At 51.0% G+C, this 14,530-nt stretch overlaps 6 protein-coding genes across 6 annotated transcripts; 3 read left to right on the top strand and 3 right to left on the bottom strand.

The window, feature by feature from the left end:
* Positions 1-1,653: 1,653 nt before the first annotated feature.
* MSY001_1153 (uncharacterized protein) lies at positions 1,654-2,937 on the top strand (the record flags this gene model as incomplete). The annotated part of the gene is made up of 1 exon (XM_018886263.1): positions 1,654-2,937. The coding sequence occupies one exon, from the start codon at positions 1,654-1,656 to the stop codon at positions 2,935-2,937; it is 1,284 nt and encodes a 427-aa protein (XP_018739754.1).
* A 4-nt stretch (positions 2,938-2,941) lies between these two features.
* Positions 2,942-4,333, bottom strand: MSY001_1152 (uncharacterized protein; the record flags this gene model as incomplete). Its single annotated transcript, XM_018886262.1, has 1 exon — positions 2,942-4,333. One exon carries the CDS (start codon positions 4,331-4,333, stop codon positions 2,942-2,944), a length of 1,392 nt encoding a protein of 463 aa, XP_018739753.1.
* A 225-nt stretch (positions 4,334-4,558) lies between these two features.
* On the top strand, positions 4,559-5,663 carry MSY001_1151 (uncharacterized protein; the record flags this gene model as incomplete). Its single annotated transcript, XM_018886261.1, has 2 exons — positions 4,559-5,369; positions 5,395-5,663. 2 exons carry the CDS (start codon positions 4,559-4,561, stop codon positions 5,661-5,663), a joined length of 1,080 nt encoding a protein of 359 aa, XP_018739752.1.
* Positions 5,664-6,685: 1,022 nt separating this feature from the next.
* On the bottom strand, positions 6,686-11,788 carry MSY001_1150 (uncharacterized protein; the record flags this gene model as incomplete). Its single annotated transcript, XM_018886259.1, has 3 exons — positions 6,686-10,336; positions 10,497-10,575; positions 10,809-11,788. 3 exons carry the CDS (start codon positions 11,786-11,788, stop codon positions 6,686-6,688), a joined length of 4,710 nt encoding a protein of 1,569 aa, XP_018739751.1.
* Positions 11,789-12,196: 408 nt separating this feature from the next.
* On the top strand, positions 12,197-13,451 carry MSY001_1149 (uncharacterized protein; the record flags this gene model as incomplete). Its single annotated transcript, XM_018886258.1, has 2 exons — positions 12,197-12,215; positions 12,301-13,451. The coding sequence occupies 2 exons, from the start codon at positions 12,197-12,199 to the stop codon at positions 13,449-13,451; spliced, it is 1,170 nt and encodes a 389-aa protein (XP_018739750.1).
* A 43-nt stretch (positions 13,452-13,494) lies between these two features.
* On the bottom strand, positions 13,495-14,012 carry MSY001_1148 (uncharacterized protein; the record flags this gene model as incomplete). The annotated part of the gene is made up of 2 exons (XM_018886257.1): positions 13,495-13,595; positions 13,706-14,012. 2 exons carry the CDS (start codon positions 14,010-14,012, stop codon positions 13,495-13,497), a joined length of 408 nt encoding a protein of 135 aa, XP_018739749.1.
* Between the last annotated feature and the right edge of the window lie 518 nt (positions 14,013-14,530).

Genomic DNA, 14,530 nt, shown 5'->3' with positions numbered 1-14,530 from the left:
ATTCGTGATACAAGTGGTTTGATCCTAGGCCTTCCTTGTTCTAAAGCCACCGACACAGACGTGCCGACTTATACCCCCTCATTCGAATTGGAGGATGTTACGTTTGCCTACCCTGGTAGGCCCTACACAGTCAGCTTGACCGACGTAAGCATCGTTTTTAAGCCTGGGACTGTTACAGCTCTTGTGGGTCCGTCAGGCAGCGGAAAATCCACTATCACGACGCTTTTATGCCGGGAATACGACCCAGATTCTTGTAATGACCCAGCTCTTCAAGAATATTCGTCTGAGGACGTAGAAAAAGGGCAACAGCGGGTGCAAGGTCGAGGCCGTGTTCTTTTTGGTGGCGTCGATATGCGTGATCTCAATGTGCGGTGGCTACGTTCGCAAATCGCCGTGGTCAGACAAAATCCACAGATGTTTTCTGGCTCGATCATTGAGAACGTCGCCATGGGGCTTTCAGCTGGCGTGAAAACAGATATATCTGTATCTGACACAGTGGTCCGTGAAAAGGTTCGGATTGCTCTGATGAAGGCAGAAGCATGGGATTTCGTGTGTAAGCTTCCTGAGGGGATGGACACTATTATTTCTGGCGGCCGAAACACACACCTGAGTGGTGGCCAACGTCAAAGAATTGCTATTGCTCGGGCGCTCGTTCGAGAGCCCCAGGTATTATGCCTAGACGAAGCAACGTCTGCCCTCGATACCTCAACTGAAGACAAGATTAAAAAGACGCTGCAACATGAACAAGAATCTCGCGGAATGACCACAATTATTGTAGCTCACCGGCTTTCTACTATTCAAAATGCCGATCAAATTATCGTGCTTAAGCAGGGCCGCGTAGTGGAGCGGGGTACACATAACGAACTTGTGAAAGCGCCAGGCGTATATCATGATATGGTTATGTACAACCGAGCGGCTTCAGGACTAGACAGTGATTTTGACGTGAAACTTCAACCTGATACCGCCAGATCGAGGGGGCCGACTCGAGAGAAAATCAATGGTGTTAAGCAAGAATCTACTCATGATGATCCTCCCTCGTATGTGCATCTTAGCAGCGCTTGGCGAAGTGAAGTGGCTCCACGTGGTGGAGGCGGCATTCTTTCCGGCACTTGGGATGCTAGCGACCGTGCACAGCTTGCTTCTCAGAAGCATGAAGGCCAAACTGAAGATGAGATTATACAAACTTCTGACGCTTCCTCCAGTGGTCAACTGCACAAACTCGTCTGGAAGCAGGGGTGGCTTCTCTGTATGGGGGTTCTATTTACAACGGCTTTGGGTGTTTCCTTTCCCATTGTTGCGTGGCTATCTGGCTCCACCATTGATGGTCTAGGGAACCAAAACAGATCCGTCATGCGGAGCGATGAGAATACATGGGCGATGTGGTTCTTTATCATTTCAATTATCAACATTTTTCTAGGATTTGGAGGATCATATTGCCTTGAAACAGCTGCCGAGCGATTTGGCGAGGATGCCAAAGTAGAGGCTCTCAAAGCGATTATGCGGCAAGAAATTGCTTTTTTTGACCAAAAAGAACATTCCAGTGGCGCTCTGGGAGCTGCCATCTTCAGTCATACAGCCAATCTCTGTGCTTCAATGGGTGTGGTGCTCTGTCAGTTACTTATTTCGATGGTCAACCTCCTAAGTACTATAATCATGTCTCTCATTCTAAACTGGCTCCTGACCATTACCCTTTTGGCTGGTATGGTCACTCTCCTAGTTTCGAGCTTTTTAAATGTCTATGCGATGGAGAAATACGAGGTCAAGATGCAGGAACCGGTGGATCGCAGCTCATCGTACATTGCTGAGATCATCGACGCAATTGGCACAGTGTCATCACTCGGTCGTGAAGCGGAGGTGCTGAATCACTTCGACGAATCTAGCACGCTGAGCCGCTCGTTTATGCCTAATCTTGTCTGGGGCAGTGTAGCCTACGGATACACTCAGTTTGCTCTTTGTGGTATTGCTGGTTTGATGATGTACTGGGGAATTTTCGTTATGAACGAAGGCAAAGCTACTATGCAGACAGTTTTGTCTGTGTTTGAAAGTGTGTTTGTCGCCGTATTCGCGTCGATCCGTCTCGGCACATTCATGCCTGACCTGGCTCGAGCACGCTTTGGCAAGCGTGTTATTTCAGGATGGATGCAGCGTGTCCCTGAAGTGGCATCTACGCGGGAACGTGTAGTTTGGCCCCCGAAAGGACCTCGAGACATTGTTTTCAAGGACGTGGAGCTTCGATACCCCCAACGCCCCCAATACGCAGCCATCAAAAACCTGAACCTTGTCATTCCCGAAAAGACCACAGTTGCATTTTGTGGCACATCGGGAAGTGGTAAGAGCTCTACGCTTGGCCTGCTACAGCGCTTTTATGAACCATGTCACGGGTCCATCACCTATGGTGGCCTAGACCTGCGCTCTATACCCTTACATCTGTGGCGTTCTGAGATGGCCTATGTGTCCCAAGAGCCTGTCCTTTACGAAGGTACACTTCGATGGAATCTACTGCTTGGCGCTGTGAATTCGGAATTGGTGACCGAGGCCGATATTGAATATGCCTGTCGCCAAGCTTGCGTATGGGACTTTGCGATGGGTCTCCCTAATGGTCTTGATACAGAAGTCGGAAATAAGGGCTCTTCTCTTAGTGGCGGCCAATGTCAGCGCGTATGCATTGCTCGGGCGCTCATTCGCAAGCCTCACATCCTGCTTTTCGATGAAGCCACGTCGGCCTTGGACGCCGAATCTGAGGTGCTTGTTCAGCGTGCCCTTGATAATGCTGCTTCTCAATGCACCACGATTACCATTGCACATCGTCTGTCTACTATTCGTCGCTCGAATATGATTTGTGTCGTGGAGGATGGCGAAATTGTTGAACGAGGGTCGCATGAGTCACTGTTGGCGCAGCGTGGTCGGTACTTTGACCTTGTGGAAGCGCAGCTTTAATTTATCATGAACGATCTGCGGCTGCTGCTACGGGAGCGAACGGATCGCGAACGGACTGGAAACGTGTTTGATACCATTTAATATAGTCTTTCTTTAATGTTTCAATTTCCGTGTGCAAGGTGGCAACCTGCTCCGCCATGGCCATAAAGGAGGCATTCTGGTTACGAATGATATCCGAAATCACTTGGGGAGCAAATTGTTCACGTTGATCAATAGAGATAAGGTGACGCTCAAGCTGTTCCATGGTAAGCCGGTAGCGCTGGATGCGAGCGGGGTCCTCATCTGAGACATTTTCGTAAAAGCGTCGCAACCAGTCCAAAAAGCTGCTGCCATCACTCAGCTTCTCTTTGGCATGTGTCGCTACTTGATGCAGCATAGCATTATCGTGTCGGTCCTTTTCGACTTTCGCTGTGATGGACTGTAAGCGCATAGTATCTGCTTCAAGTGTTGCAGACAGCGATTGTTGCATCGATATCAGAGCGTGTACATCTGTCATTAGGCGACGCATCTCTTCACTTGCATCGCGTGCACGAAGCTCATTCTTGATTTGTGTTTGCGATGAGATAAACTTGTCCATCATATCTAGCAAAGATCGCTGAGTATCAGGCAACTCATTATACCTTTCCCGCTGGTAGTACGGGTGCTGCATCATTGGCGAGACATTTTGAGGAGCGGTATTGCCAAATGATGCGCCTGTGGGTTTGGATCCCCAAAGATTAGTGGTGTTCGGCTGGTTCTGACCAGCCAGGCCTGAATTACCAAAGGTATTCGTGCTGTTCTGTGTACCAAAAGGGCCTATGCCACCCATATTGTTAGTCGTGCTTTGCGCGCCAAATAGCCCTCCGCTTGCGCCAGTATTAGTAGAAGAATTGCCGAACAAACCGCCTCCCGCGCTGTTGTTCTGGGCGCCGAAGAGGCCGCCTCCCGTGTTGTTGGCAGTATTGGCCTGTCCTCCGAACAAGTTGCTACTTCCTGGCACTCCATTGTTGTTTTGAGCACCAAACAGCCCACCTGTGTTAGTGGTGTTGGTATTCTGAGCTCCGAACATGCCCTTTCCACCAGCGGTGTTGTTGGTTGAATTTTGTGCGCCAAACAAGCCTCCGCCCGTCGCCGTAGGTTGTGTCCCCAATGAGGCACCTAGAGTATTGGCTGACTGTGTAGATTGATTTCCAAATAGGCCAGTAGAGGCAGGCTGCCCTGTACGGTTGGCTGTCGTTGAAGTGTTGCCTGGGGCAGTCGAACCAAACAGACTGCCCGTTTGGTTCTGCGTCGGGCCCGAACTGGAAGCACCTCCAAAAGAAAAGGAAGGTTTCGTCTCAGTGTTCGCAGAGAAGGAGAATGAGCGCGGAAAAGCCGCACTTGACGCGCTTTGTCCCCCAGGGGTGGCACCAAACATGGTGGGGGATCGACTTGACTAGCGCTCCGACGTGCTACCGTGAACTACCACGTGGCCTCGAATGAACACATGTGGAGTAAGGTTGGTGAAGACAATACAACCATGTCACAGGATTCAGATGTGCCATGGGTGTCACAGCGTGTAGAGCGCAATCGTGCTTTGCATAAAGCTTGTTATGAAGGAAATGTCGAATTGTGCCAGCAGCTGCTAACTCCGTCTGAATCAATGGGCGATTGGGACGGCTCAGCAGATGCTTGGTATGCGGACGAGGACATGCTGGGTTGGGACTCCCTGCACTATGCTGCTGACGGCGGTCATGTGGACGTCATTCGTCTTTTGCTCAAATCAGGTGCGCCATGGAATGCTGTCGACTCTCTTGGATACACAGCTGCAGATATTGCATGGTCGCGTAACCACACGGCCTGCTACGATATTCTGTTTCAGGAGGGCATCCGGCAGTCCTTTCTTCTCAATGTGATAGCCCGACGAGCGGATTTTGGCACCAAGGCAGAAGATAATATGAAAGAAGATCATGCTGTTCGATCCGATGAGGCTGACTCTGCGCACTTGACGCTTGTGTCGGGGTCGCAGAATGAAGTAACATATTCGAACACAGACTTTCTAAAGAGCCGACTCATTTTCTCACAAGATAGCCATGGGCAATGGCGCTGTCTTGACAAAGATAATAACATGGTAATGGCTGAATGGGAGAACGAAATTATGATTGCTTCTGCGAAAGCATTGTGCGAGGGTCAGCAAAATGGGTTCTCTGTCCTGAATGTCGGCTTTGGTCTTGGCATTATTGATGAGGCCATCCAAACATACAATCCCGGCCGCCATGTGATTATCGAGCCACATCCTGATGCTTTGGCATTCATGCACCAGCTTGGCTGGGACAAGCGACCCGGTGTAGAAATCTTTGAAGGAACATGGGAGGAATTCCTAATGCCAGAGGACGATGAAGATGGAGCTATCGCGGCAAAACTAGGCGATTTTGATGCGATTTATTTCGATACCTATTCACAAGACTATGCTGGTGTGTGTATTCTAACTGACTTGAGACCTGCGTGCCTTTTTTGAGTGCCTTCCAAATGTGCTCTCTGGCCCCGATGCTCGCTTTTCTTTTTTCCATGGCTTAGCTGCTACCAACCAATTCTTCTATCACGTATACACTCGGGTAGCTGAATTGGACTTGCGTGACATTGGACTTAACACAGAATGGACTACGTTACCAATGAATGTCGAAGAAGTTGTATGGGAGGGCGTCAAGCGCAAGTACTGGTGCCTCGACGAGTATTTCCTTCCTCTGTCGAAAATGCAGCTTTTCTAAGTCCGACACGCACGTGCAGGTGGTCCGAGCGCGATTGGTTATTCCTTGGCTGTGGCATTCGCTCCAACGTATCTAGACGACATCATGATGGCATCTATGCGGAGTGCATTCTGTAGCTCGTGGCCTGCACTACGGAAGGAGTGGCGTGAGTCAATGGCGTGCGTTTTGTGTGTACTTACGCAGCGAATTCTGGGGTTCATTTATGATCCTCCTGTTTGGGGCCGGTGTTGAATGCCAAGTGCGCCTACACTACAATGACAACGACGTGAATGGAGCCTTTGGAACGTATCTTTCATGCCGCATTGCCTGGGGCTGTGGTGTGGCTCTTGGTGCATGGGCCAGCGGCGGCATTTCTGGTGGTACGTACCAGAGAGACTTACGGCAGGTCATATCAATCCTGGTACGTTGGCTCTATTCACCCGCAGCTGTGACCGTTGCCATGGCGCTGTTTCGTGGCTTCTCATGGAAGAGGGCGACACGATATATCGTTGCTCAAATTCTAGGCTGCGCGTTTGGCTCCCTTGTTGTTTACATGCTATACCGAGAGAGCATTCTATCGTTTGAAGGGGGCCTGCCGCACTCTGTCAGTGGCATGCGGTCAACGGCTGGTCTCTTTTTCACGCGCCCTGCACCATCCATCTCGTTACTCACAGCTTATATGACCGAAGCCATCGCCACAGCGACGCTACTCTTCCTTGTGCTGGCATTTGGCGACACAGGGAACTGGGCGATTCCGAAGGGGTCGATGCCTGTAGGCCTCTTTCTGACCGTGCTGGGTATTGGTTCCTCTTTGGGCTCGAACACGGGCTATGCACTCAATCCTGCTCGTGACTCGGGACCGCGTCTGGTGCTATATCTGCTTGGATACGGGAACGACGTATGGACTCATGACGGAGGCTACTGGTTTTTTGGCGGCTGGTGCTCCACCCTCTTGGGTGCCTGCCTGGGTGTGTTGTTGTACGATCTTTGCTTGTATGATGGGCAAGACTCGGCTTTGTACACTCTGCACGAGCCTGCCTCTGTCACCCTCGAGTAGGTTCATTGCATAACATCATACGACCGTCTCGGAGGGAATAGATCAATGCACGGGCCATTAACGGGTATATCGATGGCTTTTCCGTACTGTGGGAACTGCCGCCGGGTCCCGGGGTGGCATTTGTAATGGTGCTAAGATCTGTGCTCGTAGTAGGAAGCGAGGATGAGTGTAGCTGTGCGTCACCTTGGACTGACTGTCGAATTTGCTCTCGAATTTGTTTCATGTATTCGCGCTCGTCTGTGCCCACATTCTCATCTGATAGGAATGCGCGAAATACGCCATCGGGCGCCAGCACTACGCAGGCGAACCGCTCAAGTAAAGCAGATGATATGTCCACGGCAAAGACGGGCAGTGAGCCTGAATGAATAGCCTCTGCAACTCGCTTAGCCTCGGTAGAGGCGCGGTCCGCCAGGGCGTGTCGCGCGCTCGGTTTCATGCGCCGGTCCTGCCGACGAGAGCGACCTTCACGGTGCGGCATAATGAGATGCACGTCCTGTGCATGACCTGGTGCAGCACCGGCGCTCTTGGACACTACCGGTGGCTTTACGAGATCAACAGGCGCAAGCCCACGTCCACTAGAAGCCTGATCAATGCGGCGCCAGCGTGCAATCCGGTCATATAGCACACCTGTGAGCTCTTCCTTGTTTACTTCGTGCTCCGTGCGTGTCAGCACTTCCTTCACTTTCAGTACGGGCGAATGTGCGCGAACCAGTACCAAGAACAAAATCCCTTCAGAGCGACAGGTGGCAACTGTAAGCTCTGGCGACTCGCCGGCGGCTTCCTCGTACTGCACGTCGGCGCTGATCCCATGCGCCCAGAGTAGTTGACACAGCTGCAATTTGGCCTCCAAAAGCCCCGGCTGACTAGATGCGACATAGCATTCGCATCGGCGCGGCGTCCATGGACCTAATGTGCGCTCGTCCTCCGGTCGGCCAAGCAAACGCGGGAGGTGTACTTGTTGGTGTTTAGCGAGCGCCTTGACGATTTTGCCAACCGATACCTGTAAGCCCACCGCATGGGCGGGCGCAGAAGAGCTGTCGCCAGGATACGCAAAGCGTCGAAGAAGCTCATCATAGCGCCCACCGACCGCAAGAACGTCCCGCTGCTTAGTCGCATTGGTCATGCGTGTCACAGCGATCATTGCACCACCTCGGTAATGGGCGTGATTGTGACTTAACAAAGGCGTAAAGAAGATGGGTGTCTGGACACCCAAGAACTGACTGAGCCGCGTGACCTGCGATAAATATGCGAGTGACTCAGCGACGAGAGAGCGCTCTGTTGGCGACAAGAGGGCAGCCCATTGCGTAACGCTGCTGTCAAAATCGTTCCGTACGTTCCAACCATCCAATTCTTCGAGCATGGCAGGTGTGAGACCGGCTTGCAGTAGCTGCTGACGAGCGCGAATCTCCGTGCCTTTAGCCAGAATACTAGGCAAGGACATAAGCAGTGCTTCATGGAAGCGCTTTGGGAAGCGATTTAAAAACGTTTGCAGGAGAGACTCATGGCTAAGCTCAATGGCCCAGCGCTCGCCAGCCAAGCCAGGAATACGGATAATTTCGTCGATGACGCCAAGAATCTCTGCTTCGGCAGCAGGCTCGCGCACTTGTGAAACGATATCATAGCTGGCAGCAAGCACAGCACGCGGCTGTCCACCAGCCAGTAGATTCTCACGATACACATCCGCGATGTCAAATCGCTTGAAACGCATATGCCCGCTGCGTGCACAAATTCGTGCAAAAGGGACGGTTAAATCAAACGGCAAGAAGACGACATTACCGCTTTTGTCCAAAAGCTTGACGATGTTTTTCTCGTCACCGTACACATCACTCGGTGGGAATAATAGCGGCGGATGGACAGGCACAGCGCCCCGACACTGGAACATTTGACGCAAATGCTGGCAAACCACACCTACCAAGACGTCATCCTCGTCGCCCTGGGCACCCGTATCAAAAGTAAAGTCGCGGATTCGATCTGTCTGTGTGCGCGAGAATAAAGCATTGATGAGCTCGTGGCGGTGTACGCTGGTAGGATTCGCAGCCAGGCGTAGTAGCTCTTGCACAAACTCATCCTCCATTTTGGGTGGCAGTAGTGGTGAGCGCAGCATCGCCATGGGTGTAGGCCGTTTCGCAGGGTCGTGGTCGAGCAGCTGTTGTATGATCTCAGTTTGTGCTGCAAAGCGTGTACGATCCCAGCCTTTAGGGAACTCGATCTGGGGCATTCGCAACTGGCGCAGCAGCTGGAACCGCTCCATCGTAGTGGTATAATAGCGCTGTGAGGCGATCATCTCGAAGAAAATTATACCCAACGAAAACATATCCACCTTTTGATTGTACTTGGTGCTAAGACCCTGCTTCGACAGCACCTCCGGAGCAATATACGAAAAGGTGCCTAAGCCGGATGTGAGCTCTTTCACATCCGTTGTCCCGCCGCTGAGGACAGATTCTCGCAGCCCTCCATCCATAGCATGCAAGTTGGTCGTTGCCAGACCAAAGTCACCCACCTTGATATCTCCGTGCGCATCCATCAGCACATTACTGGGCTTGAGGTCCCGGTGGATGATGCCCAACGAGGCTATATGCGCCAATGCCTCGAGCATTTGCCGAAAGATGTGCCATGCCTGGTCAACAGAGAGCCCACGCTCAATTGCATCTCCCAGGGTCTGATTCTCGACGTACTCCATTTGAATGTAGAGAACGCGTGTAGAAGAATCAGACACACCATGATCCGCAGAGGAGAGAGGTATGTCGTCACTGGATACATCGGAACTGTCAAAGTGGTCAGGATGGTCGCCTTTGGGGCGAATCGACTCGGCCTTCTCAGCACGAAAATTGCTGCTCACGCTCTCCCCGTCGCTTTCTTCAATATCGTCTTGGTGGCCGAATTGGATAAAATCGTCAGAGTCGGAACTAATCTCTTTGTCCATCGAGAGAAAATCGTCCATGTTGCCATGAGTCATATGATGCAGTGCCTGAAGAGCACTCGCATCCATCTGCTGACTGGTCGTCATGGGGCTGGCATCCCACGCTGGCTCTGTAGATAGCTCTGAGCCCGCAGGTAAGCTAGGCACGGCTGTTCGCTCAATCCAGCAAGTGACATATCTCACAATATGAGGATGATCTAGCCTAGACAGTGCCATGATTTCACGCATTGTTCTCTCTTCCTCAGCGGCGGAACTGCTGAGTCTAATCTTTTTGACAGCATAGAACCGTTCATCCAGTTTATTCCGCGCTTTAACAACGACACCGAAAGCACCCTTTCCAAGAAACTCGACCTCTTCAAAGTCACTCAGGTAGCGTGATACCGGTTGGAATGTCGGTAGTGCTGTATTGCGCAGCTGCCAGAAGGAGCCAATGCGCTCCGAATTTATCTTCCCAGCTGGTGCACGGTATGGCATGCCGCTAGGTGTAAGACGCTGTCGCGGCGGCAGAATAGCTGACATAGAAACTTGGCGGTGCGAAGTTGACTGCTCCTCGTGCTCCTGAGGCGGAAAGCTCTCAGTATCCGTAGCAGAATCCAGATAAGTAAGCAGAGCAGAGGCCGAGAGGCGACCCTTTTCAGAGCGGTTCAGCATTTGATGCAAGAGGTATATAGCTGACCGATCCACTTCGTGCTTCGACTCAGCGTACTGTTCTAAAAACTGTTCCGGAGTCACAGCTCGGAACAGAATTTCTTCGCCATAAAGAATTTGGCAAAGGCAGCGTCCTAGATCCCATATATCCCGTGCATTTCGGTATTGCAAAGGATTAGTGAGACTCTCTGGCGCACGCCATCCCTCAGGGATATCATGTTGCATGGACTTCATAGAGCTTATTGGATTCGATCGATGCAAGTCCAGAAGCTGCTGCCGGTACAAAGCGCCATGAAGCCATGCAGACCCTTGACCCAGCACAATTGAATCCAATGAAACAGACCGATGTGTCAAACGTGACCGATGGAGATCTGCAAGACCTTGAAGTAAACAACGGATCAGGGGCCGAGCGCTAAGCCAGGACAATGTGTGACATTGTCGCAACAACTCGCTCATGGTCATAGAATGCTTCTGCTCATACACGAGACTAAGCAATGAAATAGTACCGTATTCCTGGACATATTCAAGAGTCATAAAAGACCAGCTCATCAACTTGGTCAAGTGGTCCGATTCCACTTGTTGTAAGCGGGTGAGGTCGGACTCAAGATCCTCTAGTTTTCGTTTCCCTGCCATTTTCTGGTAGTACTGAGAAGAAATAGGCACCATTTCAAGATTCCAAACAGTGTTAAAGTCCATATCGGAAAAAACAGGAAACGTCATATACTTTCTTGCAAGGGGCACTGTGTCCAGCATAGGACCCCGCTGTACCTGATCAACTCGGACACCTGAAACAAACACAGGCGACTCGAGAGTGATGCGGCTTGTTTTAAATACCACTTGATCCATCGCATGTAACTGTTCTGCCTGGAGCAACTCTTGTGCCGGAGGCCGGACAGGCAAAGGAGTATCGCGAAGCCGTTTTAATTCACTCTTGATAGCAAGCTTCTGTTTTCTTGTTTCGTCCTCAATTCTGTCAGCAAGCTCATTCTGGCGTTGTCGTTCCTCGTCGGAGCGTTTCTGCTGCTCGAGCTTAGAGCGCCGCCTGGCGTCTTCTTCTTCGGCCTGAGCACGTCTTCGCATTCGCTCCTCGAGACTCCATTTAGCACCAGTACTAACTGAAGGCGCAGTATTGTGCGTGCTGATAAACTCTTGGGCAAAGCTGACAAGTTCCCAAATCATCTCCGTACCACGAAGGCTGCGTGCTTTAGTATTCATTTCCTCCTCAAGCTTGCTTAATTGCTGTGGCGGCACTCCTCGCGTTCGTGCATCATTGACGCGAACATGACAGGTTGGCTGGACATTTGGATACTTTTTCGTGAGTGAAATCTGTACGACCACAGAAACGTGCTCTTTGTGGGCGTCGAGCTCCGGACGCAATACGAGCTCGCAGGTCTGGACGCTCGCCGTTGCGGAGTTTTGCCATGCTCTTGGTGGAAGCTCCACAAAATCAGGACCCATAATACTGCTAATTACACTTAGCTCCGTGCGCCGCCGCTCCTCGAGCTCTTCACTCGCGTCCATGGCAGCGCACTTGAGGCTGTACGTCCGAGATCCTCCGCTTTGAACGCACGTCACGTGTGGTGGTTCGTGCGCAACACTACTAGCTGGTATCCAACGCTTATGAGTCGCAGCGGGGACACCTCGAATTCGAGATGTAGTTCTATAGGCATTAAAAGGACACGACCAGCCACCTTAGCCATGGCACGGTCATCGGCCTAGAGCCATATTCACACGGGCACCTGCGTCTACCACGTGTCTCCACATGTCTATCTCGGACCTGTATCACTTCTCAATTTACACTATGGATGGCGACTGTCGGCGGGCAAAAAAAGTAGCTATGACACAGACTAACTCAGATTTTGGACCATTTCTGCCCTCCTAACCAACATCATGGACTCGATGGAGTTATTCCTCCTAGCGTTATGAAGAATGCAAAAGGCTTCGCCATGTAAGTTTACGCGACTGACTCAGTTTCACTGTCGTACGCGCAGGGTTTCTAATGAGCGTCCGCGTGGGTATGGGAGTTGTTGTAGCACGTCTTCCATCTGGAAAATGGTCGGCTCCTGCAGCGATTGGTGTAGGCGGTTTTGGCGGAGGCTTCAATGCTGGAGCCGAAATGGTGGACTTTCTGATTGTGCTTAACACCACGGCGGCTGTGCGAACATTCATGGCATCTGGATCCCTGCAACTAGGTGGAAACCTAAGTTTGGCTGTGGGACCCCTGGGCCGGACGGGCGAAGCGGGGGCATCCATTAATGGTGATATGCAGCTTGCAGCCATGTTTACGTATTGTGTGTCCCGCGGTCTGTATGGTGGCATCACTATTGAGGGAACACTACTGGGTGATCGCCCTGACACGAATGAGCGTACCTATGGTCGCAGCTATACAGCTGCAGAAATTTTGTCAGGACAAGTGGATGTGCCCAAATGTGCAATACCTCTGGTTGCGCGACTGGAGGAGATTACAAGCTTTGAGCCGTTTGAATCTTCCATATACGATGGGCCTAGGGAATATCTTGATCCTACCATGGACTATGTGCGCCGGCCTGAACAACGGAGACGTCCGCCACCGCCAGGAACCAAGGCGGAGCCATTAGATTCTTCACTTGAGGATGACCACGGGCCATTTTCACCTCCTCCCTACAGCTCACTACAGAATAGCACCAATGCTCCAAATATGTCGAGCAGACTCAACTCAGTCGGTAAGGGTTCCAGCTGTGCGGGCGAATTCGATAATGAAGATCCTTTTAGTGACTCACAAGGGTCTCAATACGATCCCAACATGCTTTCTTACGAGCCAAGATCTAAGCTTGGCTCTCGCCGAACTATGGCGCAGACGTCGGCCTCTACTCTCCCGAAACTGGACCAATCCCAGTTCCATTCTTCAAATGCATACGGTCTGGATAACAGTTTTGATGCCGACTTTGACGCTCCTTTATCGGAGCCTACACAGCCCAACGCAAGTCGTCCACCCGCAACTGGTCTGATTGACGCTGGTGTGCTTGATGGTGATCTTGTTGTGGCTATCCACGATTTCATGGCACAGAAGCCGTCCGATTTATCTTTCCAGCGTGGCGATATCATTCGTGTGGTGCATCGCACCAATAAGTCTAATGACTGGTGGTCCGGCGAGTTAGTGGCACAGTTTAGCGACGGTCCCAGCCGTATTGGACAGTATGTTTAATGATGCACTAATCCAGATTCCCCTCCAACTACACAGAACCACTCTAGACGTCCACAGGTTGTCCACCAATCTCTTCGACAACCATTTGTGTATACTTGTCAATAAGCATATGATCGTAGCCGACCAGAGAGATATGAACGCCAGCTTTCCACTTTTGTTAATGGTGTGAAGCGTACTTTAGGATAGGATCCCACACGAATGCCGTCCTTCTTTCCCATTTTTGTTAGATTTTCAAGAAGCTTTCCGTTAGATACCTTGCTCACGTACGGGACTGATCATACTCTCAGGAAGATTAGTATGGATGAGACGACGGATAGGTTTGGGCATATCTGGGTCGAGGCGTAGATATGGTGGCAAGCCTTTGAGTAGTGCTTCAAAAATGCTAGGGATACCTGGTAAAACACAAACATTACCGTTCACGCGCACAACAGGCACCCAGTACTCTTCTGTCGGGAAGAGAACTTCAGATCCACGGGGGAAAAGCGCCATACGCTTGCGCGCCCGTAAGACATTTTCTGATTCAGTGATAGTACCGTAGATGTGCTGAATTCCGGTTGACATTCGCCTCAATGTCTCATCGTCATACTCGAGAGGCTCGTCTCCAAAAGCTTTGGCAAGTGATGAATATGTGATGTCGTCAGGAGTGGGACCAATTCTGCACGTTATTATACCTTCGACCGTACCCGCCCGATGTAACAACCCAGTCGTATTTGTGGGACTGTATTAGGTATGCCAACGTACCAAGCGTTGCGCGGCTTCCACACTTTGGTGAGCTGAGCCCCACGTACATCTCATCAACATCATCGGAAATTACTTCAATTTCTCAGGTTAAAATATAGAAACGCACTTTTTAATTCGACACCAATCTCAAAGCACAATTTAGCCATCTGAAATGAGTATACCGTTATGCGTGCCTTGTTGCTGTTGGTGTCCTGGGTTTTACCACTGAATAAGTGCGCGAAACATACTTCAGTACTTCATCGCCAATGATCAGACATCTGTCATGAGCCACATTATACTTACGCAGCCGTTCGTATAAATGGTCGACCGGTCATATCGGGGACATGAGAACGTTGAAA

The sequence above is a fragment of the Malassezia sympodialis genome, genomic scaffold, assembly GCF_000349305.1.
Source record: "Malassezia sympodialis ATCC 42132 genomic scaffold, msy_sf_4, whole genome shotgun sequence".
NCBI lineage: Eukaryota > Fungi > Basidiomycota > Malasseziomycetes > Malasseziales > Malasseziaceae > Malassezia > Malassezia sympodialis.
The sequence above is the reverse complement of the archived record's forward strand: the minus strand, read 5'-3'. Positions and strand labels throughout refer to the sequence as shown.